This window comes from Lissotriton vulgaris, chromosome 5, assembly GCF_964263255.1.
Source record: "Lissotriton vulgaris chromosome 5, aLisVul1.2, whole genome shotgun sequence".
Lineage (NCBI taxonomy): Eukaryota > Metazoa > Chordata > Amphibia > Caudata > Salamandridae > Lissotriton > Lissotriton vulgaris.
Genome location: NC_141693.1, coordinates 1,103,661,112 through 1,103,677,757, shown reverse-complemented (window position 1 = coordinate 1,103,677,757; position 16,646 = coordinate 1,103,661,112). Strand labels below are relative to the sequence as shown.

Sequence of the window (16,646 nt, the reverse complement as noted above, 5' to 3'; positions counted from 1 at the left end):
CAGGGGCTTTACCAGGACTTCATCTGCATAATAGCCTCTCGTATTTCATCCAGTTCGAATGGGGCAATCAAAAATTCCCTCTGCGTGTCTATCAACCACCCCAAGGCAACATCATCTACATATGGAGCCTGGTCTAGATCGCCCCACCTGCCAGTAGAGTACAGCCTAGAATAGAGTGTAGTGAATGTGTTTAGGATATCTGCAGTGTCTCTGTAGTGGGCACCGTCGGGCCCTGCAAGCTCAAGAATATAACTAGAGAAACGGGGTTTGCGGGTTACTTCTGCTAGGGCTCTGCCCAGGCGCTCCCCCTCCCCATATCCGCGGTCCATTCAGTATTTGCCTCTGAATAGAGTCTCTCATTCCGCTGTCTCCATGTATTCTGAAAGTTTCTCTCGGAAGGTCTGCTGTGCCGTCCAATCTGCACTACCGGATATTGAGCCCTTTTGTGTTTTGAGTTCACCTTCCACTTTCCTCAGAGTACCTTGGATGTCACGTAGTACTCCTGAACTCTTGGAAATGCAGAAACCACGGATGGTGACTTTGAAGGCCTACCGAAACACCGCTACTCTATCAACGGACAGTACGTTTCGTTGGAAGAAATCTGTAATTTCTTGCCCTAGTTCGCTGTGAAATGCAGTGTCCAGTAGAGTGAGAGGCAATAGTCTTCAACTTCTAGTAGGGGAGTCGTACCCTGGAGGATGTAGTGTCAAGAAGACAGGAGAATGGTCAGAGTATGTTCTCCCCAAGTGAGTAACTGATATTATTGATGGGCCAAGCCCGCGCGAAATCAGGCAGTCAACAAATCTAGCCCAAGATTCATGCAGGACTGTATAATGTGTGCCTTCAGCTGTGCATGGGTGCAAATGTCGCATGTGTCCAATAACCCATTGTCAGCCACGAGGTCGCGCGGTAGCCTATGCGATCTGGTATAGTGCTGTGGTGCCGGGTTTGACCTATTCATCTCTGGGTTAAGGGTAGAGTTGAAGACCCATAATAGGTGAGTGGAGCCTATGTCAAGAATCGTCCCCAAAGCATGGCGAAGAAATCAGGGTCGTCAACACTGGGGCCATTACAGCAATTGATTGTGACAAATTCCGTGCCTAATAGTCCCCAAACCATGCAGTGGCAACCTTGTGTATCCTGCGATGACCCAGCTGGAATAAATGGAGTGCCTTTTTTTAATAAGTATGGCAGTACCCCTGGAGTATGAGGAGAATGTCCTGTGGTCAGTCTATTTCCCGCAAAATATGATACCTGATTGGAGTTAAAGTGTGTTTCCTGGAGTAAAGCGATTTGGACGCGATGACGGTCCAAATAGGCCAAAACTTGCCTGCATGTCCTCGGATCACCAAGCCCTCTAACATTCCACGTCAGGAGGTGCAGATTCTGCTTAGTGGTTATGTCGGCCATATAGAGTGTTGGAATCTCAAAGAGATAGCGATGTACGATCTACAGCTGCAAGCTCGATGCAATACATGCAAGAAGAATGTCGTCTCTGTCTCTTTCAATAATGCATAATGTCCCATAAACATACCCCGTCCCACACCCATCCACTGTATCATCCCAATCATGACAGAATAACTAGTCCCGCCCCCACCCACATAACCCGAATAACAAAACAAAAAGTATCCTGCATCGTTATCTGCAGTAAGGGGAGGAACTCCTAGGTCCAAGCACAGTGACACCCTCCCCTCCAAGTTACAGGGCGATGGAGAAACAAACTTCGTAGGGATAGGGGTACTCGGTAATGTCATTCATCCCCTGGAGGAAACGTATCTGGACTTAGAGCATCTGTCATTGCTTTCCATCAGAAGGAGGTGTCCAATTTCTGTTGTCTCAGCAGCTGAATGAGGGTTGTGTCCGCATCCAGAACAAGGAAAGTGAGCGTATAAGTATGTCATCCCAACAAAGTTAGGAACAGAATGCGTGTCGAGCATGCTATGCTCTATCCGGAGAGGACGATTCTTTTGCATGCTCTTGTGAAGCTTGCAGCTTGTTAGACCGCTTAATGCGTTTCAGGAAGTAGTCTACCTGTTGTGTATTTGAAAAGAAATGTTGCTTGCCTTGGTAGGTCATCCTCAGTCTAGCTGGATACAGGAGCGCGTAGTCAATTTGTGCCTGTTGAAGTTTCTGCTTGGCAGGAGTGAACTTCAGTCTCTCTTCTTGTACAGTGACTGTGAAGTCAGGGTAGAGATTGAATGCATTGCCCTGGAAAGTGAGAATCAGTTTTTCATGTGACAGTTTGACCGCCGCATCCCGACTGATTGACTGAAGGTATTTGTAGAGCGCACTACTGCCGAGGCATCTTGGTGTTGAGGAAAGTAATTGAACACAAAGCTGACAAGTTTAAAAAAACAAGCAGCTGACACTTGGTTAATATGAGCAGCCCAGGCCAGAACTTTATCGAACATAAAGCCAAGATTCCTAGCTTTATTCACTGGCACGGGACAGACACTGGCTGTAGTTGGCCACCAGAGCTGATTCCAGATCGAAGCTTTTTGACCAAACTCTAAAACTTGAGTTTTGTCAGTATTCAGTTTTAAAAAATTGGAATTCATCCAAGTCATCAGGGCAGAAGTGCACTTGGAGAATTCAACTGCCATGACATCCACCGATTGGGTTTCAGACACTATCAGCTGAGTGTCATCAGCATATGACACCAGGGTAAAGTCATGGTTTTTTATTAATTTTGCCAAAGGGGCAACATAAATGTTAAAAAGTGTGGGGGACAAGGCAGAGCCTTGGGGGACTCCCCCAGTAGAAATTCCTCCGACTGGTAACCATCCCAGAAAATAACTTGTCCCCTAGACGATAGGAAAGAGGTGAGGAGGGCAAGAGCTGTACTGGAGATACTTATGTCCTGTAACCTTTGTATTAATACCGCATGGCTCACTGTATCCAAACCTGCTGTTAAATCAAGCAGGACTAGTATAGCCCTTCCGCCCTCATCCATAACCTTGCGTATTTCCTCTGCTGCCATAATCAGTGCTGTCTCCGTGGAATGTTTTGCACGGAAGCCATGTTGTGTGTTGTCGAGAATGTTGTTGATCTCTAGATAGGATGTTAATTCGGCATTCATGGCCTTCTCCAGCACTTTAGCAGGCAGAGGTAAACAAGAAATGGGGCGATAGTATTTTTTCGTCTAATGGGTCCAGCTTGTTTTTTTTTTAAAGGGGACGAATACAGGCCTTTTTCCACAGTGTTGGATAGACTCCTGATGTCAGAACTTGATTTAACACAGGAGATAGTGAGGAGCTTATCTCTTCTGGGGCCAGATGTAATACATGCGGCGGGCAAGGATCCATGGGAGAGCCTGATTTCTTTTGTAGCAGTAAATTTGCCACTTTCTCCTCTGCCAACGATGGAAATTGCGATAGGCCGTAGTCCATGTCTCTGAGAACAGACTGCGCAGAAGCATTTCCCTCTGTATCCTTTGCTGCTCTTGAAAGGTCGTTATACAAAGACTGAACCTTACTTTGAAAAAAACTGGCTAACTTGTCTGTAAACTTTTGATCTGGAGTAAAAGTTACATCCTGTGGGCACTTCAGAAATGCAGCGACTGTTTGAAACAGTTCTTTTGAAGAGTTCACAGCCTCGTGGAATTTAGTAGTGAAATAGGCAGTTTTAGCCTGAATAATTTTGTTCTTATATTCTTCAAGCGCCGCACAATAAACTTTCTTTTGTGCAGCGTCATATTGTGACCTCCAAGCATGCTCTTTTTGTTTGCATTTAATTTAGGCTAGTTTAAGATCTGCAGAATACAACAAAGCCTTTTTCAGTCGTAATTTTAAAGGTCTTTCTGGTGCTACCTTATTAGCGGCTCTGTTTAGCCAATTATGAAGTTCTATAGCAGCTTGGTTTGCATCGGCAGAAATCACATGCCTGACGTTCAGTGCAGACACAAAGTCATGTTTTTTTACTGCCTTCCACGCACGGTATTTTCTAGTCAGAGGTCTGATTCTCCGTTCGTTGGATACAGTTTTAAGGGCAACAGTGAAATGCACCGCAGAGTGGTCAGACCAGGGGAGAGGGGCAACTTTTTAAAATCGCTATCGTAGAGTTATTGGTACAGATGCCATCAAGTGTATGTCCTGCTATATGCGTAGGCTCACAGACAATTTGTTTTAAATCAAAAATAGCAAGTATATCTAGAAAGCGGGTAGTATTCGAAATATTATCTTCCAAATGAAGATTAAAATCTCCTAAAATGGGGAAATAGTCAGAGTCTTAACAGGACTCAAAATATGTCTGAAGGGAAACTGAGAACGGGGGTCTTGGGCCGGGGGTCTATAAATTAATAGACCGGAAAAGGTTTCTATGTTGTTGGATTTTAACAGAAAAGACATTGCTTCAGCGCCAGTTAAGGACTCAGAGGAGATCATGACTGTATAGAAGGAGCGATAAATTAGCACAATTCCTCCACCCTTTTCCCCTGTTCTATCAATACTGGCAACTACATATCCTTTGGGTACGGCTAAATGCCAATTAGGGTCACTGTTTTCAGTTGCCCACGTTTCAGTAAGAAAAACAACATCTGGGTCCTCTACTTGAATAAGACATTCTAAATAAAATGTATGTTTCACCATAGATTTAGTATTGAGTAGGATACACCTGATAGACTTCGAGTTATTAGTTGTGGTTAACGAAGTTTGTACCGCTTGACCAACATTATTCTCATGCCAGATGTTGTTGATAGTAGAGTTGTTAAATGTTTGTGCGTCATGAATAATGGTCGTCGCCTCCGCCACCCAACCACATAGATTGCAGCAGAAGGTTGCGAGAGAGGTAGAACCCAAAGGTGCTTTATGAGGTGCACAGTACCAGAGTTAAAACTGTAAGAGTTGGTCTGGCGAATAAAAGTATTGTGTAAAAAGGGCAGGGGTTCTGGCGCTGGGCATATTTTTGGGCGCGGACGGGCGCAGACGGACTTTGCTGCGCGGTCGTTGCATCCCGGTATTTATGGAGAGTGAGGGAGGGAGCGAAGTGAGGTCAGCAACTAGAGCACTACTCTTCAAGCGGGTCCGCTCAAATGGCCGGGCACCGCGTTCGCGTTCCAGCTGCAGCAGCTGCAGCAAAAAGAAATAACAAATATGCATTCAGTTAAAATGACAGCATATTCACCCCTGAATACGAGGTGCAAAATGAAACTTTTAAAATATAACCTGTCGAAATCCTCCACAGACTTGCAGCGTTATATTGCTTACGGTCGCGGTAGTTGAGTAACTGTGCGAATATAGGGCGCAGTGTGCCCCCAGGTGGCGGTCTAGGGCCCAAGGACCGATGTACCCTTTCTACTATGAACTGGGAAGACAAGACATCAACGCCAATCGTTTCTCGAAGCCGCAGCGCAATGTACTCCTCCATCCGACCTGTATTGGTGCTCTCCGGGATGCCAATCACGCGGATGTTGTAGCGGCGGCTGCGCGCTTCAAGGTCTTCATTTTTGGCAGCAATGAAAGTTTATCCATCTGTGCCGCTTGTTTTTGCAGTTGTGCTGTACTGTCTTCTGCATCAGAAATGCAGCGCTCAGTCTCTTTTATGCGCTTCTCATGTTCGTCTAGTTTGTTGACTATTGCGTCCATTCGGGCGTTCATCACATCCATTTTGCCTTCTATGGATGTGAGGCTCTGCCGCATGGCAATGAGTAATTCCTTCATGCCCGGATCCTGTGGCTGCCCTGTCTCCAGTGGTGGTTCTTCCTGGGCATGATCTGGATCTTCCTGCTAAGTACGGGTGCCTTTTTTTGCCAGGAATGTTAATCTTGTCTGTTTCGCGTCTTTCTTGCCCATCTTGCAGAATGTAGTTGACTTTACAAGTCGGCGTCTTGTGGCAAGCAACGTATGAACCCAAGCGTTGAGGTGCAGGGAGAAGAGTGGAAAGAGGAGCATACAATAGGGCCTGCAGAAAAGGCACAGTAAGAGCAAATACCAATGTCTTTTTACCTCCAGCTGTGATGCAATTGGATATCAGAAGGGGCCAGCAATGCGGGTAGGCAGTAATCACTTTTTATCAATTCATGTGCAGTGCCTTACGGGAAGTCCTGCCTGTGCTGAGGCAAGGAATGTCCGGGAGTATCACGAGCACCCACCATAAAGCACCAAGGGCTCCAGTGAGAGAGGGGATGTGATGTCAGCCTCTCCGCATTGATCCTGCACCCTTGAGCTTTCCGCTTTAAAGCAGATCGCGGGCAGGCCTGAGTGTCTATGTGGCTGCTCTATTTCACCCTCCTAATGAAAGGACAATGTCGAAGGGGGGGCCGCAGCAGCGTGCAGTGCTCGGTTAAGTGTTCAGCAGTTGAGTCATCTGTGTTATGCCACTAGCAGTTCTTAGGAGTACATGCCACCCCTTTGCGCCCACAGGTGAGCAGCCTAGCTTTAATCCGTGCACGACAGTGGACAGATTCCTTTCAACCAGACTTGCTGATAAGATGGATGCCTCATCAGATGTGTCACTCAACGTGCACGCGCCATGTACAGCAGTGCCAATGGGAGCAGGCTTGGGAATAGGAGCCAAGGTGTGGGATCCTGCAAAGCAGCACTTATTTGTACATTGACAAGATAGAACCAGCGTACCTCACATGTGTTGCATGGGCCTGCGTTTGCTGAATGTGCAGTTGGCAATGTGCAGACAGTATATTCGGCCTGCTTCTGCTTCCTGGTCTGTAAGTCCTGATTGGAGCAGTATAAAGAGTCTATTTTAGGCCGTCAGCCTCCACCCTGCAAGGGTACGGAGGAGCAACGAGCAGTCAGGTTGACGTTCTTGCGCTCACTCACCGCCGCCGCTTCAGGATCGTGCAGCTCGCAGTCCTCACAGCCGCTTGGCCCGGACGCCACATGGGTGTCGCGGTTCTAGCGTAATTCTCTCAGCCCGCAGTGAGGACCAGACGTACACAGCCCCTCCACCGCAGGCACTGCGGAGGATTCACAGCAGCCAGCTTCCCTGGTCAGGAGCCTCCAAACTTGCTCCGCAGGGTCACCGGATCCAGTGCAATACTCCGGTACAGTAGATCGGGCAAAGAGCCTCCGGGAAAGGATAATTACTCGGATTATGAGACAGTGCCACGAGAGCCTCACGGTTGTGGGGCCATTTCACTTGTGCACTACCTATCGCCCTCACTATAAAACAGATTTTGGCATTGACAAATCAAAGCTCCTGCACTACATGATATTAGTCATTGTGTGATGCACCAGTCTTTGCATGTAGTAGCTGCATGACATGGCATTTGAGAAAGACACCTAAGGGAGTTTATATAAAAATCATAAATCCTTTAGGAAACAAACTCCTCTTGCTTGGGCATATACAAACAGAGCTGGAGGAAAGTCTTAATGGAGTAATTAATGATATGGAGTGTGAAACACTATAGGAACATACTTATAAAAACATGCTGTGAGTGCTGAATAGAGAGGTCCACTACAAAATAATGTACCCCTGGTATTATACCCCATATAGGCTCCAACGAATGATCACTGGGACTAGCCATAACTGTTGGAGGGGATGTGAGCGATGAGAGGACTCTACACATATGATGGCTGTGCCTGGCCATTATCCCCTTTTGGAAAGATATGCTAGAGGCACTTAGAAAGGTGGACTACTGTGCAGTGGAATGACAAGATAGAACCAGCGTACCTCACATGTGTTGCATGGGCCTGCGTTTGCTGAATGTGCAGTTGGCAATGTGCAGACAGCATATTCGGCCTGCTTCTGCTTCCTGGTCTGTAAGTCCTGGAGTGTTGTTGTTGTTGGGTTGAGGCCACAAGAGTTCTGCCTTGACAAATCACACTCTAATCTGGCAGCATCTTAGTGTGGCAGAGCTTTCCACTGCAACATGGTGGAAGAAAAAGAGGTCTTCCTCTTTCAGTGTGGCATGCAAATTTCTGGAACATTTTAGTTATAGAAAGACTAGTCACCAAAATATGGAAAGAATGTGGACACTTTCCTACAGAGGACATCTCAAATTTAATAATATATTGAAATCACTTGGGGCAGTGGGCTATTTAGCACTAACTTCGACACCCCCGCCTGAGAGGGTTCGACCTATTTACATAAATAGCTCTTTGCCCTCTTGCCCCCTACACATGGTGTATTGTATGTAAACAAAGTGTAATCTTGACAATGCTCAGGGCCCGGGCAAGATTTCAGATAGTTACATGATCCTAGGCTGACACTGCACAGGTGTGTTCAGTGGGATAAAGAGAAATGTGGGACGAGTGAGTCATATTTTTCAATTTCTGTGTATTTCTTATTCTTACAGATGCAGGCTAAATTGAGATACTGCAATTGCTTTAAACAACCAGTTTTGGAGATTAACCTATTCACTTTTTTTCAACAAAAACCAATACAAATAAATCAGTGTGCTTGCTAAGTTCCAATTCTGTATTCATACTGATCGTGTGTAATTAAAAAAAAGGGCATTTCATTGAAATATCTACTGTCTTGTGAGTAATTTCAGATCAGCATATTACTGTTATACCAGAAGATGGCAGACTTACTCTTTTCATTTGGTCTAAAGTGATGACCGCAGATTTCCAAAGTGATTCCAATAATTTGAGCATCATTTTATATGTAGTATCTCCACTTGCTTCTAAAACCATGACAACTGCCTGAAAGAGAGGATTTACGTTATACTAAAATGTATCAAAAATATACAACAAGCATGGCGATACAAAGTCTGTCTTTTATGTGCTGATACAGAGGTATGCACTTTTGTATGTGCCTTTGTGCACTAGGACATAAAAGCTGCATCAATTTGAATTGCAAATGCTAATCTCATAGTGATGCTACATTTATATACAATTCATGCAATGTACACGGTTTCACTATTTGAACAATGGCACGGTACCCACATGCAATGGTTGCTTTCTCCAATTTACCCACACTAAGCTCCAGCACTACATATGTACATGAACAAGTACATTCCTTTTACTCTAGAGAATGACTCGCACTCTGTGCCTGCACATGTTGGGTCTTTTTGTTTGGTGTGTTTTACAGAAGAAAACAAATCTTAATAAAACACCCTCCAAGCTTTCTACAACCACCATGTATTCACAGATCAGTTGTCACAGGAAAACTGATGTGCAAACAAGGGTATTAGTCTAGTAAAATACTAACCATTGTGCATCTGTATTGTAGCACCTACAATATTCAGTCTGTTTCTAAGGAATTCAGGCACTGAATACGTACAGGAAAAGTAATTTACTCAGGATGACACTATGTTGGTGAAGTAATGAGCCCAGTAATTTAACTCCCATGGTCAGCGCGCCTTGGATATAAAGAGCTCATGCAGGTCTTGATGACTGCTACCTACCCCCAGATGTTCAGCAGGAATTCTTTATAAAGCGGAAAAGGGTAGGTCACGTGAAATAATTATTTCAAAGCCTCGTAAAAACCAACATGTAGATGAGGGAGGGGGCTTGTCTCATCTAATAAGTATCAATGAGCTTCAGTTGAAGCAGAGCAGTTTTTTAGGTTGAGCCTGGGCAGAGCATGCGCAGCCCTGCGAGGCATGCTGTACTGGAGTATGTACTTCAAGTCCCGCCCACTGTATGCCTATATCTTTAATTGGCTTGTGTCTAAGTCCTTCGTAAATGTTGACTTCTGATTCATTATTGGGCTGGTTAGTCTCTCCTAAGTACAGCCTTGTCTTCATTTGTAACCTCCCGTGGCGAGTGGCCCTTTTACTTCTGTTGCCATACGGTAGTCTTATTTAGTCTGTAAGCACAATTTTGTTTATTGCATTTCTCCTACTGCAGGCACAATGTGCTTTTCTTACATTCAGAGCGCCATGCGCGCTTACACTTTCAAGCAGCTCTAGACAGTGGCCGCCGTGACTTTGAAGTGAAATAGATCTCGCCTTTACAAGTGTTCAAGCTATTGCCATTGTAAATGACAATAGCTTAAACTCTTGTAAATGCAAGACCTATTGCATTGCAAATGCTTGTTATCAAGGCTATCTGGGGCCCCTCCATTTCAGCTCCGAGTGCTGGACTGATAAAAAGTCCCATGCTGAACTTCCAAGATTCCTGTGTTGTGTATTTATGTCCATCGCCAACCCTTTTTACGTGATTTCTTTATTTCTTTTTGTCAAGGCCTGATATGGAAAACTCATACTTTCACCCCTTTAAGCCTCATGATCGACAGTCAAACAGATAATCTATGGGGGTGCATGGTGCATGAAAACGAATCATCTCTCCTCTGTGCGAAGTGTAGGCCCAGTATCTCTAGTCTGAGTTATCTAAATTTCCCTTTTAGTCCTTTAGACATTGTTATGGTTGCTCCTTCTCCTACAGCCTCTAACTGCAGGGCCCACACCTTGTTTATGTCACCCCCCCCCCCCCAATCACCTTCTACGTGACGGTATCTAACACATCATCCAAGACTGTACCAAGGAAATGGACTTACCTTCAATTAGGGGTGCATTCATTGATCAATTTGCATTTTGGCATCCACACTGTATTTCATACCTGTATTCGGGGGTGGCCCTTTACTGATTTGCCTTCTTGAACCCCATTTTTAAACCCAATTTACGTAAGAGTACCCCTCCTGTAATTTGCATGATGTCCCTCACCCAGAACTGTACTGGGATACATTTTTTTATGTATTTCATGCAATGTTGGTCTTCTGTTAAATAGTGCATTTCAAGCACGAAAATATGTCTGGTTCTTGAGACATGATATACTTCTATTTTCTCTTCCTTTTGTTGTGCGTTTAGCCCCTTTACGTATTGTGATAAATTTGAATGTGCATCAGAGATTGTTTCAAAGGCCTGCGTATTCCGGCTTACCCCTCCTCATTGTGCTGTCATCAATCCTCACTGTCAGACTGACATATTTTAAGGGGAATCATTTTCATAAATGCATCTGCCCGCTCATAAGTGGAATAAGGTTTTGCTGATTTGAAAGTTAGGGTTGCACCTAGAAAAGTCAAAGTGCTTGGTGGGTGGAGATGGACTCTGTGCAAAATGATAATGATTCCTGGACTGCTTGGCCTGATCCTGGAATGGAAAAGAATGCTCTCTTCTAAACCAGTCAACTGTCATCCAGGAATAGATAGAAATAACGTACACACTAATTCTGCTCGCACCACCAGTACATTTAGTTAACACCCTTAAAACTAAAAACAATGATTTCATAATGTCTGACTACATTTAGGAACTGCCGATGTGGAGGATGCTTCCTGGAGAATGAGCATTGCTGTAAAATCTTCCCTAGAATGGAGCATCCAAAAACATCTGAGGAGTTTAGTCCCCTCATGTTTCTCAAAGAGGAAGCACATTACTTAGCACACATCTTTACCTCCGAAGACAGTCTATTCAAAGGCAGCCTTGCTCAACGAATCCACTTCTTCCAAAAGGTTTGGAAAATTGTAACAAATGGTGTTTGTGGTTGGTATGAATGAGCAGTTATATTTATATATATATATAAAACTTATTGACGTATGTGTATAATTAGACTATTTACACCATTGCAGTATACACGCATGAATCCTGGATTTATCCGGAAATATTTGTATGTGCTGATTCTATTGCATTAGCTACAAGTGGCAGTATGTTTTCACTGTTTATTCATCACATGATGCATCACGTCATTGTGAGGGGGTGTTCCCTTTAACACTGCATAAAAAAAGCATTTTGTCTGTTGTGCATGTTTCAGCGTGATCAAGGGCATAACTTGCCAGAAACGCGTAGCTGCTCTCTGTGCATCAATAAATTCACTGATGCTGATTCGTTGTGGTCCGTCTCCCTTTGTTTGCTGGTGTGCGAGGCTGTGCTGTGCCTGAGACGCTGAGAAATTTGAGGAGGAGTTAAGAACGTGAGACTAGAGGTACTCTAGTTGCATCCCATGTTTGGCACTCATCATTGTTTGTCTTTCCTTATAGTAAGAAAACGACTTTCATTCAATGTTTTGATGTTAATCTTTTATTATGTTTCTTAATTCAAAATTCCATGTTTGGAGATTCAGTTCAATAAATCGTTTCGAAGTTCATTACAGATCGTGGTAGTCATTTGCAGAACTCAGGCACTGTCATTTATGTGGGTCCAATGCATTTCGGGCATTGATGACAAGCCCTTCGTCAGGGAATTGACACTAAAAATAACAATAATAACATAGATTAATCTGAGACCTAGAGGTGAATGTATACGAAAACGATGCAAAACAAAATGCAAAATGTATCAGCATAACATGATGGTTACAAGAACAAGTCATGGTGAGTAACGTTTATGTGTGGTGAGGAGTGCATATTTTAAAAATCGGTACAAATAAGGCTGGGTATGGCAACATTGGTATCCAAGGTAATTACGTGAAAAAGTCATATTGGATGGCATTTATACATGGTGTTAAAAAAATATATGTAGAATGCCGAGATTACCAGTTTGCGTGGTTAAATGAACCGTTGGATTTAACTTGCACTTACATGCCTGTTGATCAGGGGGAATCGCGTGATCTGCGGAGGGAAAGATAAACAAAGAACCGTCAGCGCCTCTGGGCGTGCGGTGCTCCGTAATGCTCGCGTCTGGTGGAAGTGGGGTTGTAACCACTAACCTGGAAGGAGTCTGAAACGGGTTTGTTCGGCCGGTGATCGTCTCCTGTAAAACGCCGGTGGAAGCAGAGGCTTCCCGCGTCAGTTTCATTCGAAAAACGGTGATCACATGGTTGGTCACGTGTGATCAGGAGAGTAAACAGACTGAGGAAGTCCTGGTTCGTGGGAAAGATAAACAATAAACGGGGGGTTCTGTGTGAAAAAAGGCTCGAATCGGAATTTAGATTGTATGGCGAGCCATAGAAAAACTGTAAAAACGGGGGTGAAAAAAATGGATTAACCGACATTGTAAGATCTGTGTTCCTAGTTCTGGTGCAAAAGGGTTAAGGAGTGGTATGTGGAGTTCAATACGATCAGAACTTGGAATCTAAATGTAATGTGGGGGGGGGAGTGTTATGTGTCAATAGTATAGGGAACATACACATTAACAATCAATTCGATGTTCAGAGCAAATACTTTACAGATAACATGCAAATTCTATTCTTTCGTTCAATCCTGTGGGATTCTGGGTTGATAGTTTCTGAATCCAATAATTTTCCCTTCTTAGTAGGAATTTGTTATTGTCTCTTCCTTCTTGTTTAGTTACAGTCTCAAGAACGATGAACTTGATTTGAGAAACGTTGTGGGATTTCTCAACAAAATGAGCTGATAATGCTGACTTTGAGTTTCTCAATCGGATGTTGGATTTGTGTTCAGTGAGACGGACTTTAATACGTCGTTCGGTTTTCCCGATATACATTTTCCCACATGGGCACTTGATCCCATAGATTAAGTTGGCAGTGTCGCAGGTTGCGTTCACTTTGAGTTTAATGGCGTAACCTTGACTTGGATGGTTGATGGTATTCCCTTTGATTATATTGTTGCAGTTGCCGCAATTTAGACAAGGTTTGGTTCCTGTGTAGGTGATATTTTCTTCTGGTTTTTGCTGAAGAATTTCTCCCAAGTTTTTAGCCCTGGTATATGCAAATATCGGTGGTTGAATAAATGCATTTCTGAAATCTGGTTCCATATTGAGTATAGCCCAATGTCTCATGATGGTCTGTTTGTATTTTCTACTGCTCGTGGAGTATTTTGAGACCACTACTATCCGTGTTTGCTCTGTTTTCATAGTTGGTGTTAAAAGTTTAGGTCTATCCTGTTTGTCGATTCTCAATTTGGTTTCCTCGATTAGGGTCTTGGGGTAACCTCTGTTCGTGAATTTTTGTGACATCTCTGTAAGTCTTTGTTTGAGTGTTGTTGTGTCCGAGGTGATCCTTTTAACTCTCGCCATTTGTGAATATGGTAAGTTGCGTATCAGATTGGGTTCATGGAAGCTAGAGTGTAGAAGTAGATTGTTCCTGTTGGTGGGTTTTACGTAAAGGTCTGTGATAAATCCATTCGGTGTTACTGCAACCTTCACATCCAGGAAGTTAACCGACGTTGTTGAGATGTCCCAGGTAAGTTGAATCCTCTGGTCAATGTTGTTGAATTTGGTGAGTTCCGTTCTCAGTGAGTCTTCTGTGTCAGACCATATAATGAAGTAATCGTCAATGTATCGGATTAGCATCTTTAGATGGTTAGTCCAATTTGTGTTCTTGAGAATGTGCTGTGTTTCATACCAATGCATGAACAGATTCGCATACACGGGTGCGGCCGAATTGCCCATGGCCATCCCGGTGAGTTGTTGGTACCAGTGATCTTGAGTTTTGAAGTAGCTGTGGTATAGGGTGAAATGCATAAGTTCCATTAGGAACAGTTGAAAATCCTGGTCTAGATCAGTGTTTAGAAGAGCTGATTCCAAGGCTTCTATCCCCCTATCGTGGGGTATGCTCGTGTATAGGCTACAAACATCCGCTGTACATAAGATTACTTTTTCCGTGGGGTAGAGTTTAATTTGTTGTAGTTTAAGTAGAAACTGTGTTGTGTCTTTGATGTATGTATCCATGGTTTGAACTGAAGGTTGTAGATATCTGTCGATCAATTGACCGATCGGTTGGTGTAGACTGCCTCGAGTGGAGACTATGGGTCTCATAGGGGGGTTTGTAAGGTTTTTATGAATCTTAGGTACCATTTTGAGTATTGGACTCCTCGGGTTGGTGGTAGTGAGGAAGTTTTTTGTCCTGTCTGTAATGCTCCCTTGTTTGTGTGCCTGGTCGATGATGTTTCTTAGGGTGTTGGAATATTCCGTGGTAGGGTTGAATTCCAATTTCTTGTAGGTTGCCATGTCCATCACATGTTCAGTGATTTTGTCGTTGTACATTGATGTGTTCATGATAACGATAGCTCCCCCTTTATCAGCTTTGGTGAAGGTGATTCTGTTGTTCTTTGCCATTCTGTTCAATGTATCCCAATCTTTTTGTGTTATGTTTTTGGTTTTGGGTTTAGTATGTTTGATTTTCATGAGATCCTGCTTGACTAGATTTTCAAAGAGGTCAAGTGTTTTATGACTAGTTGGGGCTTGAAATGAACTCTGTGGACGTAGTCCCAGTAGTTGATCTTTGTCATGCTGTGGACGTTCTGGTACAACGTTGTCAAAAAAATGTCGTAGTTTGAGTTTTCGCATTAATTTAAAAAAACTCACTTCTAATTCCAGGTGGTCTGTGGAGGTGGTGGGTACAAATGAAGTTCCTTTCTCTTGAGGAGGAGTCACATGATATATATATATATATATATATATACTAGCAGCCCGTCCCAACGTTGTCCGGGTATGAATTGCTGCCGGCCTGTAGTATATTGTTTTGTAGGATTTCGTTTTGATAGCATTTCTTATCTGTGACAGGCCTGTGAATCGCTCCGATTCACAGTGCACTGCTGATGCACTTAAGAGTGTGCGTTCAGTAGTGTGTGAACTCGAGTTTCCCTACTTTATTTTTCCTTGCAATGTTATATAGCGCAAACTCGACAACATGGCATGAGCACAAATTACATTACAGAAGAACACATTCATTTGTGGTAGGCATGGGGAGACAAAGCGATTTGCCTGGAATCACAGGATGTTGAGCTGATGCCGAGATTCGAACGTAGCTCCCCAGCTCTAAAGTTTGCAATTCTAGAACTTGTGGCGGGAGGTGTGTGTAAAAGTGTATGTCTGTGCTGGCCATCAATGAGAGAGACCTGTGCATTTTTCAAATGGGTGGTGAAAAAATAGGAGTATGCTGCTGGAGATGTGGGCCGCCGTGCCACCAATGTACTTACCGGGGGAGGGTAAACACCCATTATTCCGCGACGTTCTTTCCGCATACCATCACTCCGCATACTTTAATTACGAAAGTACCATGACTCCGCAATGCCATTATAACGCATGGCATTATATTTTATATGCTTTTACCACGCATACATTTACAACGAATTTCGTTGTAAACGCATGAATGGTAAAAGCATGTTTTTTTTTAATGTTTGGTTAAGGTAAGTATGGGTATAGGGGTATATGTTTTGGGGTACTGAGGTATATGTTTTGGGGTGTTTGGGTATTTTAAGGGTTCCGATATCGTTTTGGGTTATGGGGTACAGGGGTAGTTTTAGGGTTTAGGGATAGGTATGGGTTTTGGGGTACAGGGGTATTTTTAGAGTTCAGGGCTAGATTTGGGTTTTGGGGTACAGGGGTATTTTTAGGGTTCAGGGCTAGGTTTGGGATTTGGGGTATAGGGGTATTTTTAGGGTTCAGGGGTAGGTTTGGGTTTTGGGGTACAGGGGTATTTTAAGGGTTCAGGGCTATGTTTGGGTTTTGGGGTACAGGGGTATTTTTAGGGTTCAGGGCTAGGTTTGGGTTTTTAGGGTACAGGGGTATTTTAGGGTTCAGGGGTAGGTTTTGGTTTTGGGGTACAGGGTTATTTTTAGGGTTCAGGGCTAGGTTTAGGTTTTGGGGTACAGGGGTATTTTTAGGGTTCAGGGCTAGGTTTGGGTTTTGGGGTACAGGGGTATTTTTAGGGTTCAGGGGTAGGTTTGGGTTTTGAGGTACAGGGGTATTTATAGGGTTCAGGGCTATGTTTGGGGTACAGGGGTATTTTTAGGGTTTAGGGATAGGTTTGGGTTTTGGGGTACAGGGTATATTTATAGGGTTAAGATGGGTTAGTGTTTAAGGGTGTTGGGTTATTTTAAGGAGTAAGGGTGGGTTATGATTATGGGGTGCA

The 16,646-nt window shown here is 43.8% G+C and overlaps 1 protein-coding gene across 2 annotated transcripts in view; it reads right to left on the bottom strand.

The window, feature by feature from the left end:
• PDCD4 (programmed cell death 4) overlaps nt 1-16,646 on the bottom strand; it is a 572,963-nt gene that overhangs the window by 145,596 nt on the left and 410,721 nt on the right. For both annotated transcript variants that reach the window (XM_086922777.1, XM_086922778.1), the window contains exon 10: nt 8,490-8,600. In XM_086922777.1, coding sequence (XP_086778903.1) covers nt 8,490-8,600 — 111 coding nt within the window. The remainder of the gene's footprint in view (nt 1-8,489; nt 8,601-16,646) is intronic.